Source organism: Rhinolophus sinicus, linkage group LG05 (genome assembly GCF_036562045.2).
Source record: "Rhinolophus sinicus isolate RSC01 linkage group LG05, ASM3656204v1, whole genome shotgun sequence".
Taxonomy (NCBI): domain Eukaryota; kingdom Metazoa; phylum Chordata; class Mammalia; order Chiroptera; family Rhinolophidae; genus Rhinolophus; species Rhinolophus sinicus.
This window is the reverse complement of record NC_133755.1, coordinates 81,208,005-81,227,841: the sequence shown is the minus strand read 5'-3', so window position 1 is coordinate 81,227,841 and position 19,837 is coordinate 81,208,005. Positions and strand designations below refer to the sequence as shown.

Below are 19,837 nucleotides of genomic sequence, written 5' to 3'. Positions count from 1 at the left end.
CTATAAACACAGCTGATGGTGAAGGTGGAGCAGGGAGGTATTGTTGGGCTGGAACATGGTGGGGGTGCCCTTGAGTGCATTTTGCATTCCTCCTGAACTCTCCTTACTTCAGGTGGGCAACCTCCAAACTCACTTCAAGTAGGCACCGCATACCCTGAGTCCCCAGAGGCTCTCATTCAATAGATCTTCACTCCTAACGCCTTCAGAACAGTTCAAAGCTGTTCCTTGTTAAAATTACCCATTGATATTTCCTCAAATTAGACTCCTCCCTCTTCCTGTCTCTCCCAATCCTGCCCTAGGCCTGGCTCTTGAAGCTCAGTGTCCTTCCATTCCCACTTACCCAAAGCCTAATAATTGTTCAAGGCCCAGCCCAAATGTCATCTCCTTTAGATGCCATTCCCGATTTTTCTCCCCCTGCTACCCTGAATAGTTAGAAGTACTGTTTTTTCTCCAAACTCCCTAGCACTTCAATTTAAACTCTTGTCACTTTTTTTTTTTTTTTTTTTAAGATTTTATTGGGGAAGGGGAACAGGACTTTACTGGGGAACAGTGTGTACTTCCAGGGCTTTTTTCCAAGTCAAGTTGTTATCCTTTCAATCTTAGTTGTGGAGGGTGCTGTTCAGCTTCCAGTTGTTGTCCTTTCAGTCTTAGTTGTGGAGGGCGCAGCTCAGCTCCAGGTTCCACCACTGTTGCTAGTTGCAGGGGGCGCAGCCCACCATCCCTTGTGGGAGTCGAACCGGCAACCTTGTGGTTGAGAGCACACTGGCCCATATGGGAATCGAACTGGCAGCTTTCGGAGTTAGGAGCATGGAGCTCTAACCGCCTGAGCCACCCGGCCAGCCCAAAACTCTTGTCACTTTTAACTTTGTGTTTTGGTTGTGTATTCACTCCCCCTACTCAAGGAAGGAGTCTCCTGGACTCCCCTTGACAAAATAGGTGGGGTGAGAAGGAAGAGGTTTGGGGGAAGCCCAGTGCTGTATGCATGAGACAGTCCTGGCTAAATTCAGGACCGTAAAGACACAAAGGGGGGACTGAGGCTTTCTTAAGGAAAATCTTTTTTCTTTTGAAAAGAAAACTCAGGACATTCCACATGACGATGCAGCTGGAGGTGTATAAGAGAAGGCTTGGTAAAACAAAGTTTTTCCACGCTGAATCGTTGTTTCCCGTTGATGCTCAAGCTAGGAAATGTGCGCCTCCCAGGGTGAAGTGCCTGGCTCGGGGAGGGGCCGCTCAGAGGGACACTCATAGGATAGGGGCTGTGGAGAAAGGACAAGAACTGAGCATTAAAGAAGAAACTGTGGCAGAGTACCGAGTGGTGGTGACAGGTACTGAGGCTGTGAGGAGAGAATGGGGCAGGAAGGCTGTGCGTGCCACGTGACTAAGTTCAAACATCTTCATCGAATAACCTGTATTTACATGCAAATATACTCGTTTATGAAAATTAGCAGAGTTCTCCGAGAAGCGCTTTTTAGTCTGGAGCTTGTGCAGTCATTGAAAAAGAGAAGCAAAGCTGTCCCTGGGGTTCTCTACGTCGGACTTGCCCCTAGTTGCTGGGTTGTGTCCAGGAGAATGACTGAATCAGCTCTGCTCACAGAAACAGACCAGCAGCGCCTCTGCCCGGAGAGCTGCAGAGCCGGCGCGAAATCACGCATGCTCACTCCTCCCTCCCGCCCCTCACCCTCGGGAAGCCTGTGAGCCTTAGTGCGCAAGCGCCAGAGGTCGGGCAGACTCCTCCCTCAGGGGCGGGACAAGCGGGGCCCAAGATGGCGGCCAGCCGCTATCGGCGTTTTCTTAAGCTGTGTGAGGAATGGCCGGTGGACGAGACCAAACGGGGCCGGGACTTGGGCTCTTACCTGCGGCAGCGGGTAGCACAGGCCTTTCGGGAGGGAGAGAACACCCAGGTGACTGGACTGTGGGTTCCGCCCTCGGAGGGGAGGTGGTCGGGGCGAGGGGAGGAAAGGACGACGCAGGGGCGGGGCCCGCGGGCGGGCGAGCGGCGCGGCGTGTGCATGCGCGCGCCTTTCTTCGCTGGCCGCACGTGCGCGGCCCTGTTATCCGGGGGGAACCTCGGGGAGCGACGCCGCCGCCTTCAGCTCAGCGCTCTCTACCCCCGCTCTTGGAATTAGCGGGGAAGCTTTTTAAAAATCTAGGGGGCCTGGCCATTCGGCCTTATTAAATCAGAATCTCTGGGAATCAGGCCTTGGCCTCAGTATTTTTAAAAGCTCCCCGGATGATTCAACGTGTAGCCGGGTTGAGATCCACAGCGCCAGCCGTAGGTGGTGACAGTCGTAGGCTTGTTTCTGCCCTGACACGACGCCGTGGCCTCGCAGTGCTGTTCACGGACCGAGCCGATCCCTAAGGCCCTGCGCAGGCCCCGCCGAGCATGTGCATGCTTTCTGCTGGCCCCCGTACGCCCTGAGCAGCTTCGGTCCTCAGCCCACGCCCCTGTGTGTGAGTCGCAGCCTGAAGTTCCCGCTCTCCTCCAGGGGGGCTGCAGCTCTGGGATTCACTCATTTGTGTAACACACATTTATTGAGCACCCACCGTGTGCCAGGAACTGCTAGGTGCTGGGAAGACAGCAATGAATTAGATGACATTAAGTTTACATTCTAGTTTAGGACACCATGAGCAAGTAGACATACATAAGACAATCCAGATAAGTACAGCTGACCCTTGAACAATGAGAGTAGAGGGGAAGGTTTAGGGACACCGACCCCCACCCCCAGCAGTCAAAAATCCACATATAACTTGACTCCCCAAAAGCTTAGCTCCTGTTGACTGGAAGCCTTACTGATAATGTAAACAGTCAATTAACATGTTTTGTATGTTATATGTGATATATACTGTATTCTTACAATAAAGTAAGCTAGAGAAAAGAAAATGTTATTGAGACAATCATAAGGAAGAGAAAATACGTTTACAGTACTGTACATATTTATTGGGGGGGAAATGTGTGTAAATGAACCCGCGTAGTTCAGACCTACGTCATCAACTGGGGTAAAGGGTCAACTGTGATGGTTACAAAGTAGAGTCGCATGATATTCGTTATGACAGTCAAATTAGGCCATACTGAGAGGGTGACACATGGATGAGACCTCAGGGAAGAAGAAGAGCCAACAGTGTGCACTTAGTGGGAAGGGCATTTCAGGCAGTGCCAACGTCCTGAGTCAGGAAACAGGTTGGCATGTAAAGGGACAGAAAGAAAGCTACAGTGGCTGGAGGGTAGTGAACGAAATGGAGTTTGCTAAGAGGTGAGGTCAGAGGAGGACGGGAACCAGGCCCAGTAGGGTCTTCTTGTCTCTGGTTAGGAATTGGATTTTATCATATGCCAGAGAGAAGCCATTGGGAAGGCTTACTCGGGACTGATATGACCTAATTTACTTTTTTTAAAAAGATTTCTCTGGTTGTATGTGGTGAGTGGATTATACGAAACAAGAATAAAACAAGGAAACTGCAGAAAAGGCTACCAAGGTAGCCCAGGCAAGAAATGGTGGAGGCTTGGATGAGGGTGGCAGCACAGAAGATAGAAGTGGCTATATTTGGGTTGTACAGTGAAGGGTACGAGGTGTGATCAAACAATACGCTGAATGTTTAAATTTTAAAAAATTACAGTAAAAGACACATTGCCATTAATACCCCTCAAAATACCCTCGCTTCAAACACACTTATGCCATCGTTCTTGGCACTTTCTGAAGCAGTTCTGGAAGTCCTCTTTCGTGAGTGTCTTTAGTTAATGCTGTTGTGGCTGCTTCGATGTCCTGAATTGATTCAAAACATTTACCTTTCATGCTCATTTTGACCTTGGGGAAGAGATAGAAATCGCATGGTGCCAAATCCAGTGAATATGGTGGATGAGGACACACTGTAATGCTTTTCTTTGACAGAAATTGCCGTATACCAGAAGTGATGTGTGACTCGGAGCCTTTCCGTTGTAATCACAAAATACGGTGACTGCTGCTGCCAAGTGCCATTCAACAGAAAGGCAGGGATCTTCAATACGGGAAGCAGCGTGCCGAACCTTAATAACAGTGTGTGACGTTTCAACTTGTTCAGTGCAGTCAGTCAGGTGTGAGCTGCAGTTGAGAGAAGGTGTGTTTTAAAGTGTACCGTCAATCATCCTCCATCATGACAGCGCTCCGTGTCACACATCACTGCTGGTACAGCAGTTTCTGTCAAATAAAAACATTACGGTTTGTCCTCAACCACCTTATTCACCGGATATGGCACCGTGTGATTTCTCACTCTTCCCCAAAGTCACAATAATTCAGGACATCGAGGCAGCCATGAGAGCACAACTAAAGACACTCACGAAAGAGGACTTCCAGAACTGCTTCAGCAAGTGGCAAGAGCAATGGGATAAGTGTGTTCAAAGAGAGGGGGAATGTTTTGAGGGGGATTAATGGCAATGTGTCTTACTGTTACAATTTTATTTTTTAATTGAAACATTTACCATATTGTTTGATCACACCTCATACATCAACAGGACTTGCTGATATATTGGATTTGGGTAAAGAGAAAGAAGAACCAAGGATAACACTTAGATTTTTTTGGCCTGAGCAACTGGGTAGAAGGTGGTGCCACGTACTGTGATGGGAAATACTACATAAGGAACAGGTGAGGTGTGGAAAAAATACCGAGTTTGGTGTTAGACATGTTACACTTGAGATGCCAAGTTGACTTACTTCCAAGTGAAATGTCAAGTAGGCAGTGGGATATTTGAACCTGGGGCTCAGGCAAGATGTCAGAGATATGAAATGTGATATATACACACAGCCTGAGGAAATGAGTCTTGCAAAATTTTTTTTGTCAAAGGAAGAACTTGTGTTGTTTTGCAACTTAGCCCAATACAGAACCAAGCCAGCCCACTTACTGGAGCAAGAACAGACCAAGTGACATCAATGAAACCGATCACTGAGTGGGTGGTGGGCATGGATGGAGTGTCTGCCTCAGGGCTTAGGGGACAGTGGAGGGTCACACTGCACTGAGGGTCCTCACACCTCTTACAGGGGTCCTCACTGGCCCAAAGCATAAAGATCTTAAAGGTAAGAATATGTGTCGTCCCAACTCTGCCAACCCGATAGACTTCCTAGGGCTCTGCTCCCTACATATTTTTAGTGTGAGCTTCCTGAGAATAGAGATGGTGCCATTTTTATCTTTCTTCCCCCAGTGTCTAAAATAACAGTTCTTGGCATAGAAAAGACATTCAGTAAATGTCTGAGTGTATAGATAAATAAATGATTGGTTATGGTTCATGAGACAGATATCATTTGAATATAGTTACAAATGTAGCAGAACTAGATGGAGAGTAGTAGTGACAAGTGAGAAGGGACTATTTGTGTGTCTGAGTGGTGAGAATTAATCGGAGAGCTGACTATGGGGAGGGTCCTGCAGGAACTGCAGAAGAGGGACATGATCTGGCCCTTACACCAGGGAGCTTACGGTGCGGCAGACACATGACTGACTAATGAAATGCATGTGGTGCAAGCAGCCAGCAGAGAGGCCCACAGCGGCAAGATCCCTGGGGAGGTGAGAGAGTGTGACATTCACCTCCGTGACTGTGAGTGTAAGAGGAGCCAGAAGAGGAGGGCAGAGCTTTCTCTTTGGGAGTTGTCATCCTTTGTCATCACCTAAGGAGATGGTTCTGCTCAGGAAAAGACCCACACAGATTTGCGTCATGGCCGCAGTGCATCTCTGGTGGAGTGACCCAGTGCATCATGGTGGCAGCAGACCTTTACTCAGGACCACTGTCATGATCTCTCATCCTGATGTCACCCCAGCCGTAGGAAATCTTTGAGGGAGCAGCCCCTTGCCGAAATTGAGAACAGCTCTGTCGCTCCCATTGACACCGCCAGCTCATTTATAATGACCTTGAGAAGAAAGGTGGTTCTGGTAGTCGCTTCGTTAAGTTGGCAGCGGCAGCAGGCACAGACCCAGTCAGCTGATTAGTTAGAGCTCCCCCTTGGTTATGCCGGGATTGGAAGGGGCGCTGCTCTGCCTGCTTGTTCCTGTAGAGGAGAGGGGCGGGCTGTCCTCTCAGCCTCATAGCCTCCTACATTGGAACCCAGGCTTGGCACACTTGCCAGCTTGCTCTCATTGAGTTTAATCTGTCATGCAGCTGAGTGAAGGTGTCATCACTATTCCCATTTTACAGACGAGGAAACAAAAGCAGAAAAATAAAATAGCTTACTCAGGGTCCCCGGGAGCGGAAACAGACCCGCTGTCCTGGCCCGAGCTTTCCTCAGCTGCCATTCTGCCTGAGTTACTTCTTGTTAGAAAGGCTTCTTGTTCCATGAACTTCAAGCCCCTCCCTTCCCTTCATTCCCTGCTCAAACCTTTTTGGACCATGGACAGTTTGGGCTAAGAATTAAACCACCTCCCTATGTTTACCCACCTGCTTTTCTTTGGCCCAGCTTATCTTCCCCGGTGCGGATGGGAAGAAAGGTGGTCTTCGAGTGAGACACCCATGCAGAAAAGCCAGACTCACTAGAAAGCAAGTTCTTCCTTCAGATGCGAAACCAGAGTACAAAAACCACTGCCTCTTTTAATTCCACCTCAGATTGCCCTTTGGGGAGTCTCACGGTCCACCCTGAACCCACCAAGAGGGAGGGGAAGGTGGGAGCAGAAACACACTTAACACTGCTTATCCCCTCTGTCTCATTGTGTACTTTTTTGATGTTAATGTTTATGGGCTTTGCCCCCTTTGAATAGAGTTTCCTTAACAGAACACGTGTTCCCTGCCTCACCGAGAGCTTAATAAAAGAATCACAATATGGGGGAAGGTGACAAAACCACTGTCATTGTTGACTTAAGTACAGGGAAAGGAGCAAATCCTTCTAACCAGCTCATTAGGTACACAAACAGCTTCCCAAAAGATCCCCCTGACTGCACACCAGCACTCACTTATGTAACATGGGGCGCAGCTCTGAGGAACGGCCTGGAAATGTCGCCCCCAGGAAGGGGCTCACCCACCGGTGAGGTCTTGTATTCTATATATGTTTAAATAATACCGGCCCCATTGGAAAGAGCTGAACTTTGTCTTGGGTTTGCAGTAATGTAGATGATATTTCCAACTTCTCAGAGGAGAATTCAGAGGTTTTATATAATCCTGTTTTCTGTCATCCAGGAGAGGCCTGGTCTTAGGCATTTCTCAATGTGGCAGGGAGTTGGCAGTGGCGACCCCATGTCAAAGTTGCTCACCCCGATATGTGGGCCCCCAGAAGTCATGTGTTGAGAATGGCCCGAGGACAGGCTCTGCTATTTTTAGCTATAACATTGAACCCCTGGAGTTGTAAGGAGAATCATTGCCCATCTCTTTTCTCTCCTGGTTCCGACTGGAGTTAAGAGTGAGGTACGGAGTGTTCTAGACCAAGGGCTGGCACTTTTCTGTGCATGTTTACAGATGTAGGTGCGCCTCCTAGAGAGAGAAATTCTCGAACTCTTTCAGTGAGTCCACTTTACTCAGAGACCTTTGGGTCTGCCTGTTGCCTCCAGGACAGATGGCAGGCAGCTTTGTGAGGCCGTCAGTGTCCTCTGGTCCTTGGTCCCCGCCTGTGTTCTGTCTGTCACCACACCCCAGCCTCAGCGACGTATCTTCTCATTGCCTCCGTCATATAAGCGGTTCTTGACCTTTGAGAACCTAGCACACTGGATGCCACCGTCCTCCCTGCAAACACGGAGCCAAGCATGTGGTGGCTTCCTTGAAGCCCTCCCTGGCTCAAGACCCTGCCTACGTGAACCGTGCTTGCCCCCTGCCTTTTCATGCTCCCCCCAAGTCACTCCTCTGATCCCCATTCCTCCCATGCCCAGTCCAGCTCGGAAGTCTACACCCCTCCACAGTGAGGGACTCGGGTTGACCCTCACTCTGTGACCGGCCACTGCCGTGAAACTCCAGACCTTCCCCGCCACGCCTGTCCTATTAGCCAGGCCTGGCGACCAGCTCCCTTCTCTGATCTGTAAGGCGGGCACTCAGTGACACGCCGCCCTGGGCCATGTTTGAGCTTTAGTCATGTGTGTCATGTCTCTTCAGTGTTGCCAGCTTCCCCAGCGTTGCAGCTGGGTCTTATGTCCTTCCACAGCCGCCTGGCGGAGCGCTCTACATAGTAGGTGCTCAAGAAATACATTTTCACTTGAATTGAAGGCAATAGGCTCCCAGAGCAGAATGAACTCATTTCAGAAGTTCATTACCAAGTCATGAAAACCTTTTCTCATAGATCCTCCTGGACTGAATCCAGCTCTACCTTAATTAGCAAAGCAATTTGTGGCACCCTTTCCCAAAAGTGCTTATCCGTCCCTTTGTATGACAAAAATAGGGGCCGCTGTACCACTTGCTGTCGCCACCTAAAATTCAATTTTGAAAATCGAAATCAGTGCCTGCGGCACTGATGTAGATTTGTATGTATAAAAGTTTAATATGGTAAAGAGAAATTTACTGACGGCTGAGCAGGGAAAATGCAAAAGGAGCAAAAATAGAGCCACGAAGGGCATTTTGTCGGTTGAACATCTATTCTATTCACATTTAGGGAGCAGAGCTGAATTTTCCATCATGTCGCACCACGGCCTGTTTCAAACCCAGCACTGCTATTAGTCCCCAAATATCTGAGATCTCATTAGGTGTGGATGCAAAATTAGGTAATTCCAAGCTTGTGTGTACGAATACGTATAAAAGTGCGCAGTACGTGTCATCAGGAAAACTATATTTCAAAATTCAGGAATGTTTGTGCCAGCGTCTGTGAATAAAGTAGGATGTAGGTACGTGGCGAGGCTTCTGGAATTAGGCAGCATTTCTACTGCTGTCCTTCTAAGGCGTAAACAAGACTTGTTTAATTGCTGAGCTTGCCTGGGTGTGGCCAGGAGCCCAGCAGCGGCATGCCCGCCCCCCCTCCCCCTCCGCCCCCCCCCCACACACATCTCAACTTAAGCAGTAACCTCTTAGCCTGCAGTCGCGTACCGGGACTCTCATTACCTCCACGGCGCCATTTGCAGCCTCGGAGAGACACTTGCTGACCTCAAATAGGAAGTTGGGTGACAAGTTCATTTTTGGTGATTGGTTATTTGTAGGTATTTCTGGGTTTTGCTTCTTTCTTTGATTATTAATTGAGCTCCAGGCATTATGTGAAGTATCTAGCAAGTTTCTCCATTTCTGAAGGAATTTTAAGAAGTTGAGGGATACCAGAGGGTCACTCTGTTTTTTTCACTCAGGCCTTCTGCTCTTTGCCCCCAGGGGAGCCGTGTTCTGCAAGGGTGACCTCGTCCTCTCCCTGCCCTGTCAGAGATGGGAAAGGATGGGGGGAAGACGACACCCTGCTTACCCCACTGAGGGTGCGGTAGGAGGCAGCTGAGCAGCCTTTTGGCAAATTCTCACCGTGAGATGTTAGAGAAGCAGGAGGGGAACTCGCGTTGGCAAGGTTTCTGAGGGCAAGGGCCTGGTCAGAATGTGGGTTAGACAAGGAGACGCTGCCCTGGTGGTCGGACAGCAGTGGGAGGAGAGCTTGTGGGAAGGTGGCCACGTGTGGCAGGAGGGGACGACCCAGAAGAGCAATCATCAGGTGAAGGACTTGGCAGAGACCAAGGGTCGGTGTTGGCGCCCGGCTGAGCTGACCATGCACTGCTGGGTGGCCGCCGAGAGTGCTCAGGGTCAGGGCCAGAGGCCAGCGTCAGCGATTTTCCTGTCCCTTCATCACTTCCATCTCTAGCCACACCCAGCAATCACACGGCAACAGTGATCCACTGGTGGTGTCCTAACTGCCACTCCCTGGACATGTGCTTAAGCCGAGCCTGTGCCCAGAGAGCCCCACTTCTGGTAACTCCCACTTGTCTCCACCGAGACCCTCTGGCAGGTGTGCCCTGGCTGGCCTGGCAGCATCGGGCCCTCCGTGTGCCCACAGCGTCCTTCGTTCCGTGTCACCAGGATCGTCCTGAACGCTTCTGTCTTTCCCCGTGGAGTTGCCAGGTAGAGGCCTGCATTCATGCACTGTTTACTACTGATAGTGACAGAAACTAACCACACTCATCCCTGTTCCAGGTCCCGAATTCAGAGCAGTCCAGACATTACCTCATTTACCCTCACCCTGTCCTCAGAAATAGGGACTGTTACTATCTTTTCTGTTAAAAGAAACGTTACGTTGGCCAGTATGCTTCAAAAATGTCAAGTGCTTAAAAGACAGAGGCCAAGGAACTGTTCCAGCTGAAAGAAGAAAGACACGCAGCAGATAAATGCAGTAGGTGATTCTGGGCCGGAAGGGTGTTTTCCCTGCAAAGATTATTACTGAGACAGTTGACAGAATTGGAATATAGACAGTGGACTGGATAAAAGTGTTGTATCCATGTGAAATGTCCTGAATTTGATCACTGAACTGTGGTTATGTAAGAGAATGTCCTTGTTCTTAGGAAACACACTGAAATATGAAGGCGTGAGGGAGCATTATGTTTCAACTTACTCTCAAATGGATCAGAAGAAAAATATGTTTATGTAGATATACAGAATGATAAAGCAAATGTGGCAATTTGTTTTAAGAGTTGGAGGTGGTGGAGATTGAGTGATTTACCCATCATACCAGAAAAGTGATGGTGACAAGATTCAAACCCAAGCATTTGACTCCACAGCCATGGAGACCTGCTCATACTCAGTGCATGGCTTTTAAATTTGTAAGCGAACACATCTCTACAGATCCAAAGAGAGTAAGCAAGAGACGAAATGCGCAATTATCTTTTGATAGTCAGCATAATATTCTTTAAAACTGTGCGGGTGTTACTCTCGCTTCCCTTTTGTGTCTTGTACCTTCTGTTCCTGGCAGGACCTAACTGGACTCTCCCTCTTGGTGCTCCCCAATTCACGTATCTCAGCTTAATATGCTACTTTCTTCATGTTTCTTTCCTTGCACATTTTAACAGCTCCCCACTTACCTCAGATGAAAACTCAGTTTTGTTTTGTTTTTGCTTTTCATAAAAGAATTTTTTTCCCCTTCTTCTGCCTCCCCCCCGCCCCACTCTTGTTCCAGCCGTTGTGTCTCAGTCTAGTTGTGTAGGACACAGCTCCCTGGCCCACGCTGGTGTTACAAGCCTTGCACTCCCGGCAGCCCATGGCTGCAACCCAGCTCCAGGGAGAGCCGTTTTTCACAATCTTAGCTGTAGAGGGCGCAGCTCACTGGCCCATGTGGGAATCGAACCGGCGACCTCAGCGTTAGGAGCACAGCGCTCCAACTACCTGAGCCACTGGGTTGGCCCAATGAATCTTTATTTAATACATTTCATATTGAAGGTTTAACTCAAAAAGCTCTTTTTTTCCCCCTCCAGCCCAGGTTCCTTTACCTGCGTATTCAGGCCCTCAGCCAGATGGTCTGAAACACAGATGGTATTCCTGCCTCCTCTGCCTTGCTAACCTCATCTCCTCCACCAGGAGAGGCCTTCTCCACAACCCCTTCTGCTCCCGAACTCCTGTGCATCCTTCAGAACCCAGCTTAGTCTCGCTTCCACCATACACTGACCACTTGAGCACTGGGGACTCCCCCTCCTTTGACTGCCCTTAGCCCTCCCTTTATGAGATAAACGCCCTCCGGTATTACATTTCTATTGTGGTGTCTCCCACCACAGCTGGTTGCTGGTTCACAGGTCACAGAGGCTCAAATGTTTGCTTGCCAGTTGGTTGAGGTTTACTGCAGGTTGAGTTGATGAGGTGGAGCCATAACTTCCAAAAGGTGATTTCTATAATAATAGCGGGAGCTGCAAGCCAGGTTTGCTTCCTGCAGAGCGGGAAGCTGGTGCTAAACTGCAGGCCTGCTTCGTGTGAATGCCTCATTTAAGGGGTCCTTCCTGGGGGTACAGACCTGCTGTGGGAGCAGAGCTCGTTCCTCACTTCCTTGGGGTTCTTTTGTCTTTCAGATTGCAGAGCCGGAGGCCTGTGACCAGATGTACGAGAGCTTAGCACGACTCCATTCAAACTATTACAAACACAAGGTGAGTGGGCCAGTCTTTTGTAGCCCTCTGACTGGAGAGGACCGGTAAGAACAAGTAAAAATCTGATTACACAATGTTTTGTAAAGAATTGCGGATTTGCTACTTTCAAATGTAACCAGTAATTTCAGGGCACCCAGTAGAGTCACTTAAATAAAAGCTATTTATGATTTTGAATAAAATCCCTGTATTTTATATGCCAGCATGTGCTTCTAGGTGTATCTGATAACTGTTGGATCTCTCCCCTATTTTCCTATCCACGCTGATGGAACCGGCATTTCCCCACACTCGGGTGATAAAGATGGGGTGATTGGGAAAGTCCTGTTCAGACAAAACTGGGATTTTCCTTGGTGCTTTCATGATTACTGTCGAATTCCATTGAGTATGGTTTTCCCCAGACTTGAAAAATGTGTTCAGTAAACTCCCCAAACATACATGGCCAAACGTCCAGCCAACATGGAAAAGGATTTCTTCTAAATCCTCACAACTCCAAGAGTGGTCCGAGAGCTGCAGCAGGGGAATCGCCTGGGAGCTGGTTAGAAATGAGACTCGTGGGCCCCACCCATGCTTCTGAATCACAGCCTGCATTTCCTGAGTATTCACGTGCAAGTTCCAAGTTGGAGCAGCCGGCAGCAGACGACGGCGGTTCTTTCAGGCCAAGTCTTTGACCTCCAGGTGGCGCTGCTCTTCTTGCCAGGCCTCCGGCCTCGGGCCTTCCATGGCCCAGTGAACTGCAGTTAGAGAGCAAGTCCAGTTTCAGCAGGTACTCACTCAGGTTGTGCAGCAGAACTAACCCTCTCCCCGCTTTCTCTCTTCCTCTCTGCCCTGCGTGACCAGTACCCTCGCCCCAGAGACACGAGTTTCAGTGGCCTGTCGGTGGAAGAGTACAAGCTGATCCTGTCCACAGGTGTGTACGCACAGCTGCCCCTCCTCGCTGGTTTGTAGATGATCCTTGGAGTTTGAGTGGCCAGGGGATTTGTCCAGTAAGACAGTTTTGCTTGATGGAAAGTCTTGTGGAATAGCCCAGAGCAAATTTTGAAGCTACAAGGGCCCATACTTTGGCTGTAGAATAGGGAGTTTCAAAGGCATTATTTAAAAAAGAAAATCCATCGTTAGAGCTTTTAAATTCAAGGCTGGGCGACAGGGAACAGGGGAATACGTATTTGCCAAATGGAAGTAGTCAAGTCGGGATGGAAGGAAAATAATTGTTATGGTCCTAAGGGGGCTTTATAAACAATGAGGGTTTTAATTAAAACAAAAAGGCATTCAATAAATATGTATGGGGATATCCGCCTAAGAGTTATCTGACCCAGGGGACATGGTCTGTGGGTTAGATATGGGTTTAACTAGGTATGTTTCGGAGTCGCTGATAGACCGATGGACAAAAAAAGGAAATAGCCTGCCTCGCTGTCCCCTCCTTACTTCCCCATCTCCATTGTCACTGAAGGGGCAGGTGGGGGGTGGTGGCAGGTTCTGGAAAATTGCTATTTTTATTGCCAAGGATATCATATACAAAAATAGGCTAACCTTTTCTGGGAGGGCATGGCCCTGAAACATTCACCTTCTGGTACTCTAGAAATTTCTATTTCCTATTCTTCTGGCAGCCTTCAGCAACTGAGCTTTGGAGATTTGGCCTTCCAGAAAAGTTACCTTCTGAGCAGATTACAACCTGGTGGTGTTACCTGCTGTTGTAGCCATTGACTCTGATCCTATTTTTATTACAGTACTCTCTGGAAAACGGGGGTAAAGATATTTTGGCCAGGCAGGACCACTTTATTGGCAATTTTCAAAAGCATATAAATTTATTCCCATGTCCCTGGGCCCATGTAATTACCAGCATTGATGCAAGGTGTCATTGTGAGGCCCCGGTGAGTTTGAGCAATGTTTGAACTTGAAATTAGAATGGAAGTAAGTTCTGGAGGCCCAGCCTCTGCCCTCTGTTCACCCTCAGGGAAGCCTCTGTGAGGGGGCAGAACGGGCCCCAGCGGAGGAGACGTCCAGACTCCCCACCATTGGCCTGTGCTGCCGCTTGTTCCGGCTGGGGGTTCAGCTCCAGGAAATCTGCGGATACTTTGTCTTCACCGCAAGCCTCATATTCTTGTTGTGACTGTGGAATAAGTTTTCCAAATGTCTCCACAGGCCAAGAAGACACCTTGCAGTGTATGTAGTGAAAGAATTTGAGGCCTGGCAAGTGGCCTCGACCTGGGCCTGGGGTCATGGGAGATTCCAAAGGAGATCTTATGGCTTGGAAGTGGGCAGGGATCCCTCAGCATCCCGCTGTGTGCCCAGGGTGGGATGCTGGGCTCACAGCTGAGGTACAGGGTGTGTCCTCCCTTAGTCAAGCCCACTAATTAGTCAAGCCCACTGATGGTGCCAACAAGTAATGTAAGTCACCTTTTCGTTCAGAAAAGCTATTCCTTTTCTCTAGAAGTTAGCAGGTAAAAGTCCAGGCTATGAAATGTAGACATTATCTGAATATCTCAATTTAATATACAGGTAAAATTAGGTTATCATTGCACTTTAGTCCTGGACTTTAGACCAGTGGTTCTCAACTGCAGGCAGTTTTGCCCCCCAGGAGACATGTGACAGTGTCTGGAGACATTTTAGTTTGTCACAGCTCTAGCAGGGTGGGGGTAGGGGTCTGCTACTGACATCTAGTGGGTAGAGGCCAAGATGCTGCTAAACGCCCTACAACGTACAGGTCGGCCCCACAACAAACAATTGTCTGGTCCAACATGTCAAGAGTGCCGAGGCTGAGAAACCCAGCTTTGGTTCCTTTGGGGCCGTGTGTGTGTGTGCGTGCGTGTGTGCGTGCGTGCGTGCACGCTGAAACAAGGGCCCCACTGCCTTCTACCAGTTCCCTGCTGTCTTCATAGCTATGAAGATAGTCACCTTTTTTCTTGGGTGCAGGCCAGGTACCAGGCAAGTTACCTCCATTATTTCCTTTAATCCTCACAACTTTTGAGGCAGGTGTTTTTAGCTCCGCTTTACAGATGAGAAACCTGAGGCTGAGGTATTGTTTGCGAGGACCCAGTGGGGAAACGATGTGATGCACAGAGAATCTGGCTCAGGGCCATCTCCCTCCCCGGTCCGCTCAGCTCCCAGCATGTGGTGGACCCACCCACACCACGTGGGTCCAAATCCCAGCTCTACCACTTGGTAGCTGTGCGACCTGAGCAAGTCACTTAACCTCCCTCTGGCTCAGTTTCCACACCTGAAACGTGGACACAGTGAGGTGTGTGTGGCAAAGGCCGTTTTGAGAGAGAGCATTGGGCCTGTGGGTTGCTGACACCAGTGCCATTTCTTTGCCCACTCAGTGCAGCGGGGCGTTGGGGGCCTGCTTAGATGCTGGCCGGTGTAAGGATGCCTCGTGCTCCGCAGGGCCTGGTGTGCAAGTGCTCGGTCCTGGCACGCTGGCAGTTAGTTTCCTATTACCTATCTGATGGGCTTCTCAGAAGCTGCGTCTACACTTCCCTTTTTCAGGCACATTCGTGTTAAAAGCAAGGCATGCTCGTAAGCAAAAGCCCTGTGGGGCCAATGTACATAATCAGATTTGAGACTTAAGTCTTTTTTTGTCTTGCTGTTTTGCAGACACCCTGGAAGAGTTCAAGGATATGAATAAAGGCATGTGGAAGAAACTGCAGGAGAAGTTTGCCCCTGTGAGTCCCGAGGAGAAGCATAAGGCCTGGGCTCAGTCCTTACCGCGCCCACGTACCTAAGCCCGAGTCTTGTATGTTGTCATCATAAGTAAAGCTGCCCTGATCTCTCCCTGGCCTCCTCGGGAATCTCATCCAGCCTCCACAGAGAGGAAGCCCTGGTTGCTCTAAAGAAAGCTTCAGCCTCAGAAGGGATGCCATCGAGCATCCGCCCTGCCCGCCAGTCAGGGGCGGGAAGTCTCCCGGAGGGGAAGCACGGGGTCCGTGGGGGCCTGAGAAGGGAAGGTGACAGGGCCCCTGGACAAGGTGCTTCCTGTGCAGCCACAGGAGCCCCACCTGTCAGCAGGGGTCTGGCTGGCTTCTGGCAAGACTCCCTGCTCCCTTTTAGAGGAGCTCCTGGGAGACAGCCAAAAATAGCAGCGAATATCGAAGAAGGCATCCTGTCGCAAACAGCAGCAGGTGGGGGTACAGCAGAGATGAGAAGCCTGCTGGGCCCTCATTTCCACTGACTCAGAAGGACGGAGCTTGGCCCTCTGCCCCTGACCTTGCAGAAAACCTGTGTTCCAAGTTGGTTTAAGGGACAGAGTGGAGCTACAGACAGGCCTTGGGTTGTGGTGGCTTCAGTGCTCTGGACGGTTCTTTGGAGGCCACAGGCTTCCCTGGCTTGGGACACATACAGGGTCGCCTGTAACTCCATGGAACTTTAGGTCTTACTAGTAGACCTTCGTATTTTGTACTTGAGCTTTCTTCAGTTAAAAACCGAGCTGGGCAGGGGTGGGGCAGAGGCCGACAGCAGTTCTCCCCTCGTTAGGAAGAATCGGAAGTGGGTTCTTCATCTCATTTGTCCCTGGACTCCTCAGTATGCTTTGGAACGCATACAGTAAAATACGTGGGACTATGACAGAAACCAGTTATACTGCAAACCAGTAAGTAGTCTGTGCAGAGCCCTAGTGAGGAATCGCTGTGAGACAGGGTATCACTCAGAGCATCTCCCAAAAGCCCGCGGTGCGGTCCAGCCAAGGCGAGGGCTTGTGTTTTGTCCTCTGCCAGTATGCCACAAACCCCCCCCCCCCCAACCCCGGGGGTATAGGAAACAGCAGTCCTTTCTAATGGACTATATTTCTATTAATTTATTTAAGGCAATTAACATTAGTTTTCAGGCCAAAGGATTTGTAAAACATTACACCAAAAGGAAAAAACACAAGCGGTCAAAAACCAGCCACTCTTAACACCACAGCCATGTCCCCTGGGGCTGTGCCTCTTTCCCAGGAGGCCCAGAAGAGGCAGGTCCCGTGAGCAAGGCTCTCCATCCTCGGGTCACCAGTCCACCTGGGGCTGCACAAGTGGCGGCCCGGACAGACAGTGAGGTCTGCACTGGGCAGCACGAGCTCGGGGGCCGTGCAGCCATGGGCAGGGCTGAGCACGGCCTGTGAATAAGTTAAGTAACAGCCCTAGAATCATGAGCAACAGTGTTACCGCACCGCCCCCAAGGCAGCAGCAACCAAAATGTAGTGCTTGGTAAAGAGATGACCCCACTCCTGATCACCCACGAGGAGGAATACAAGGAATGTCAGTTACTGATTTCAGGGACAAAGCAATAGTCCTTTAAGAGGACTTACCTTCCTCTAAGGCATTAAGGTAAATTGAGTCCCAGTGACTTTCTTGAGTCTTAAGGGCTCTCCCTCCATGCTGGTCAGATCCTGGGTGGGCTTGGGGGGTGTCTGGCAGATTAGGAGTTGGAGGCAGGGGGCTGGGGGCCACCCGACCTGAGGGGAGGCTCAGTGTTCCCCCTCACAGCTCTCCAGGGACAGGCATCCCCGTCTGGGTCTTCAGTGGGGCCTCCGTGGCTCTCAGCGGCTCATGCAGCTCTGGACGTCCACGAAGCCCAGGCGTTGCCTGCGTTTCCGCTGCTCGGTCATCTAGGGTTAAACATGCCAACAGCTCAGGCCACCCGGTGCCCTCTCCACAGGCCCACCCTCCCACCATGGACCCAGCTGCTGTTCAACGCTGGTGACGGGTCAAGGCCCTTGGGGTGCAGCAAGGACGTCAGCCCCAAACCCTCGTCCTCAATTAGCGTCACAACCCCCGATGTGGTGCAGCTGGGAAACCCCACCTAACAGAGGGGCTGCCTGACCTCGCTGTCACTGCCCCATAAAGAGGACTCCCCAGGCATGAGGGCATCTTGAGAAGTGGAAGGACACCCTGACCTCCCCCTACCACCAGTGAACCCCTCGGAGGGACTTTCTAGCAGCTGCTAAGAGTGGGGGGGGGGGCCTCACACCTGCCCCAAGGTTCCACTTGGCCATGTCTTTCAGGGGATAAGGGATGGGGCCTGCCACCCCAGTCTAACTCTCCACAGAGGGGAGAATGTGTTTTGGACCTGTCTTCCACCCCAACGCCAAGGACAGGCCAGGAAGAAAGGGGGGACACTTCAGTGAAGGCCCAACACCTACTCCGCCCCCCAGTGGCGGGCTGGGCTGTGACAGTCTGAGGCTGCCCAGTGTGGGACCCCGAGGGTGGTACCAGGACGGGGCTGGGGTGCACACCTGCTCTTTGAGCTCGTTGAGCTGGGCAGTGAGGTGGGACACCAGCTTCATGGTGGAGTTAAGTTTGTCCTGAAGAATCCGGATCTCATTCTGCTCCCCCTCCCCTTCGTTGCTCACCAGAGACATGGCCCTCATCCGGGGGAACCAGTCCAGGTTCTTGTTCTGAAAGATCACCAGTGGGTGAGCAAGCGTGGGCCTGGCCTAGCAAGGCCTCGCTGACAAGAGCAGTAACATACGGGGAGCCTGGTGCCACACCCTTAACAAAAGTACTCCCCAGGGATGTGTCATGGGAAAGTCTGACCTGACCGGGTCCTCCCTGGGGCCAGAGTGAGCTGGCAGCGAACCTCTGTGGGCGTGAGGGCCGCACACTGACAGGCTGACTTCCGTTAGACGGCCTGAGTCTCACCGCTATCAGCACCATCTGTTTACGCTCACAACACCCCTTGAGAGGTGGAGCGAAGGCCTCTGCACCCAGGCCCTGAATCTCCTTCCTTCCTTCCTCCCCACCCTGCCCTAACACACGCGCCCCGTACCCCACACCCCAGGAAGATGCGAGTCAGACAGACGGCACATTGAGGGAGCGGGGGAGGCCTGCTGAGGACGCTGCCATCAGAAGTGTCTGAGAGGCAAAGCCACATTTCCCAGGACAGAGGAGGAGCGGGAGGGGGCACCAAGCAGTTTTCTGGTTCCTTGTGGCAAGCTGTGAATTCTCAGACCAAATGATAAACCTGGACTCAGAGCAGTTCCAATTACAGACTGAAAAACAAATAGAACTCCTTTTCCCCAGTAAATAGGCCTTTCTGTTCAGCCTGCAGTTTATCTGCTGTGCAGCAATTTGAAGACGCACTGCATCTGATGGGGCTGATGGGCTGCCTTTACCCAACACGCCGCTACAAGACCTTCTTTTATTCACTGTCTTCACTCCCTTCGTTACTATAGAAATTGGACAGATTAAGTCTGACTCCTCTGAAGTCTAACAGTTTTTCCATGCTCCCTCTCGGCCTGGGACCGTCCAGGTTTTGGGAAATTGCCCTTCCTCTCGCCGAGCTTGCAAAGGCTCCCTCGGAATGGTCCACAGAGCAGCAGCCACAACAGCGTCTGCCCTGCTCCCATGCCACCTCAGCATCGTACCCACGGCCCGGGGGCACCACGCCCATGCTTTGGGGCTGATGGGTTTGCCATCGGCTTTCTCCTGACAGCAGAGCCCACGCAGGACCCTCTGCAGCAGAGAGCTGGCCGGGCTCCCGCATCGCCGAGGGCTGGCTCCAGCTGCTCCAGCTACTCCTCTGCTCCCCGCTGGCCTTTCAACAAGTGTCCACAGCTGTCCTGCCCCACCCCCGGGCCTCCCGGTCAGTGCAGGCAGCCGCGGCCGCCCCTCCCAGGGCCCACACCTTGATCATCTGGGCCACGTAGCTCTCGGGCCCCGTGTAGTCCGTCTTGTTTTTCACGCGGACCAACACGATGAAGTATAGGTAGTTCCACATGTTGTGCTCGAACTTGATATGCTCCTCAAATGACACCGTCTTGTTATCAAACTTGTCCCTCTCCAGACCTGAGGATGCAGAGGGTGAAGCGGTCAGCCTCCAAGAGTCCCTGCGGGGCCCCTGGTGCAGCTCACACCACCTCTCGATGCAGAGGGACGTCTGTTCTCGGGCTGAAAGGTCTGATGAACGCAGGCCACAGCCC

At 50.9% G+C, this 19,837-nt stretch overlaps 2 protein-coding genes across 3 annotated transcripts in view; one reads left to right on the top strand and one right to left on the bottom strand.

The window, feature by feature from the left end:
* Positions 1–1,721: 1,721 nt before the first annotated feature.
* Positions 1,722–15,717, top strand: UQCC2 (ubiquinol-cytochrome c reductase complex assembly factor 2). Of its 2 annotated transcripts, none has more exons than XM_019738753.2 (4): positions 1,722–1,901; positions 11,878–11,952; positions 12,787–12,856; positions 15,541–15,717. In XM_019738753.2, exons 1-4 carry the CDS (start codon positions 1,764–1,766, stop codon positions 15,666–15,668), a joined length of 411 nt encoding a protein of 136 aa, XP_019594312.1. In that variant the 5' UTR covers positions 1,722–1,763; the 3' UTR covers positions 15,669–15,717. The 2 variants fall into 2 exon arrangements, with proteins under 2 accessions (XP_019594312.1, XP_074188908.1); XM_074332807.1 differs by lacking the exon at positions 1,722–1,901 and adding an exon at positions 9,213–9,949.
* Positions 15,718–16,720: 1,003 nt separating this feature from the next.
* The window catches only part of ITPR3 (inositol 1,4,5-trisphosphate receptor type 3), a 62,964-nt gene continuing 59,847 nt past the window's right edge, over positions 16,721–19,837 (bottom strand). Inside the window, exons 56-58 of the mRNA XM_074332805.1 lie at positions 19,543–19,703; positions 18,152–18,313; positions 16,721–17,524 (exon numbers count right to left, since the gene is read on the bottom strand). Of these exons, the coding sequence (XP_074188906.1) occupies positions 17,456–17,524; positions 18,152–18,313; positions 19,543–19,703 (392 nt within the window). The 3' untranslated portion in view covers positions 16,721–17,455. The remainder of the gene's footprint in view (positions 17,525–18,151; positions 18,314–19,542; positions 19,704–19,837) is intronic.

Excerpts from the sequence above, each read along its gene's own strand:
- UQCC2 (XM_074332807.1), top strand. The coding sequence starts at position 9,758 with ATGTGCTTAAGCCGAGCCTGTGCCCAGAGAGCCCCACTTCTGGTAACT. Across the intron at positions 11,953-12,786 it reads CAAACTATTACAAACACAAG|TACCCTCGCCCCAGAGACAC; the intron begins GTGAGTGGGCCA and ends CTGCGTGACCAG. Across the intron at positions 12,857-15,540 it reads CAAGCTGATCCTGTCCACAG|ACACCCTGGAAGAGTTCAAG; the intron begins GTGTGTACGCAC and ends GCTGTTTTGCAG.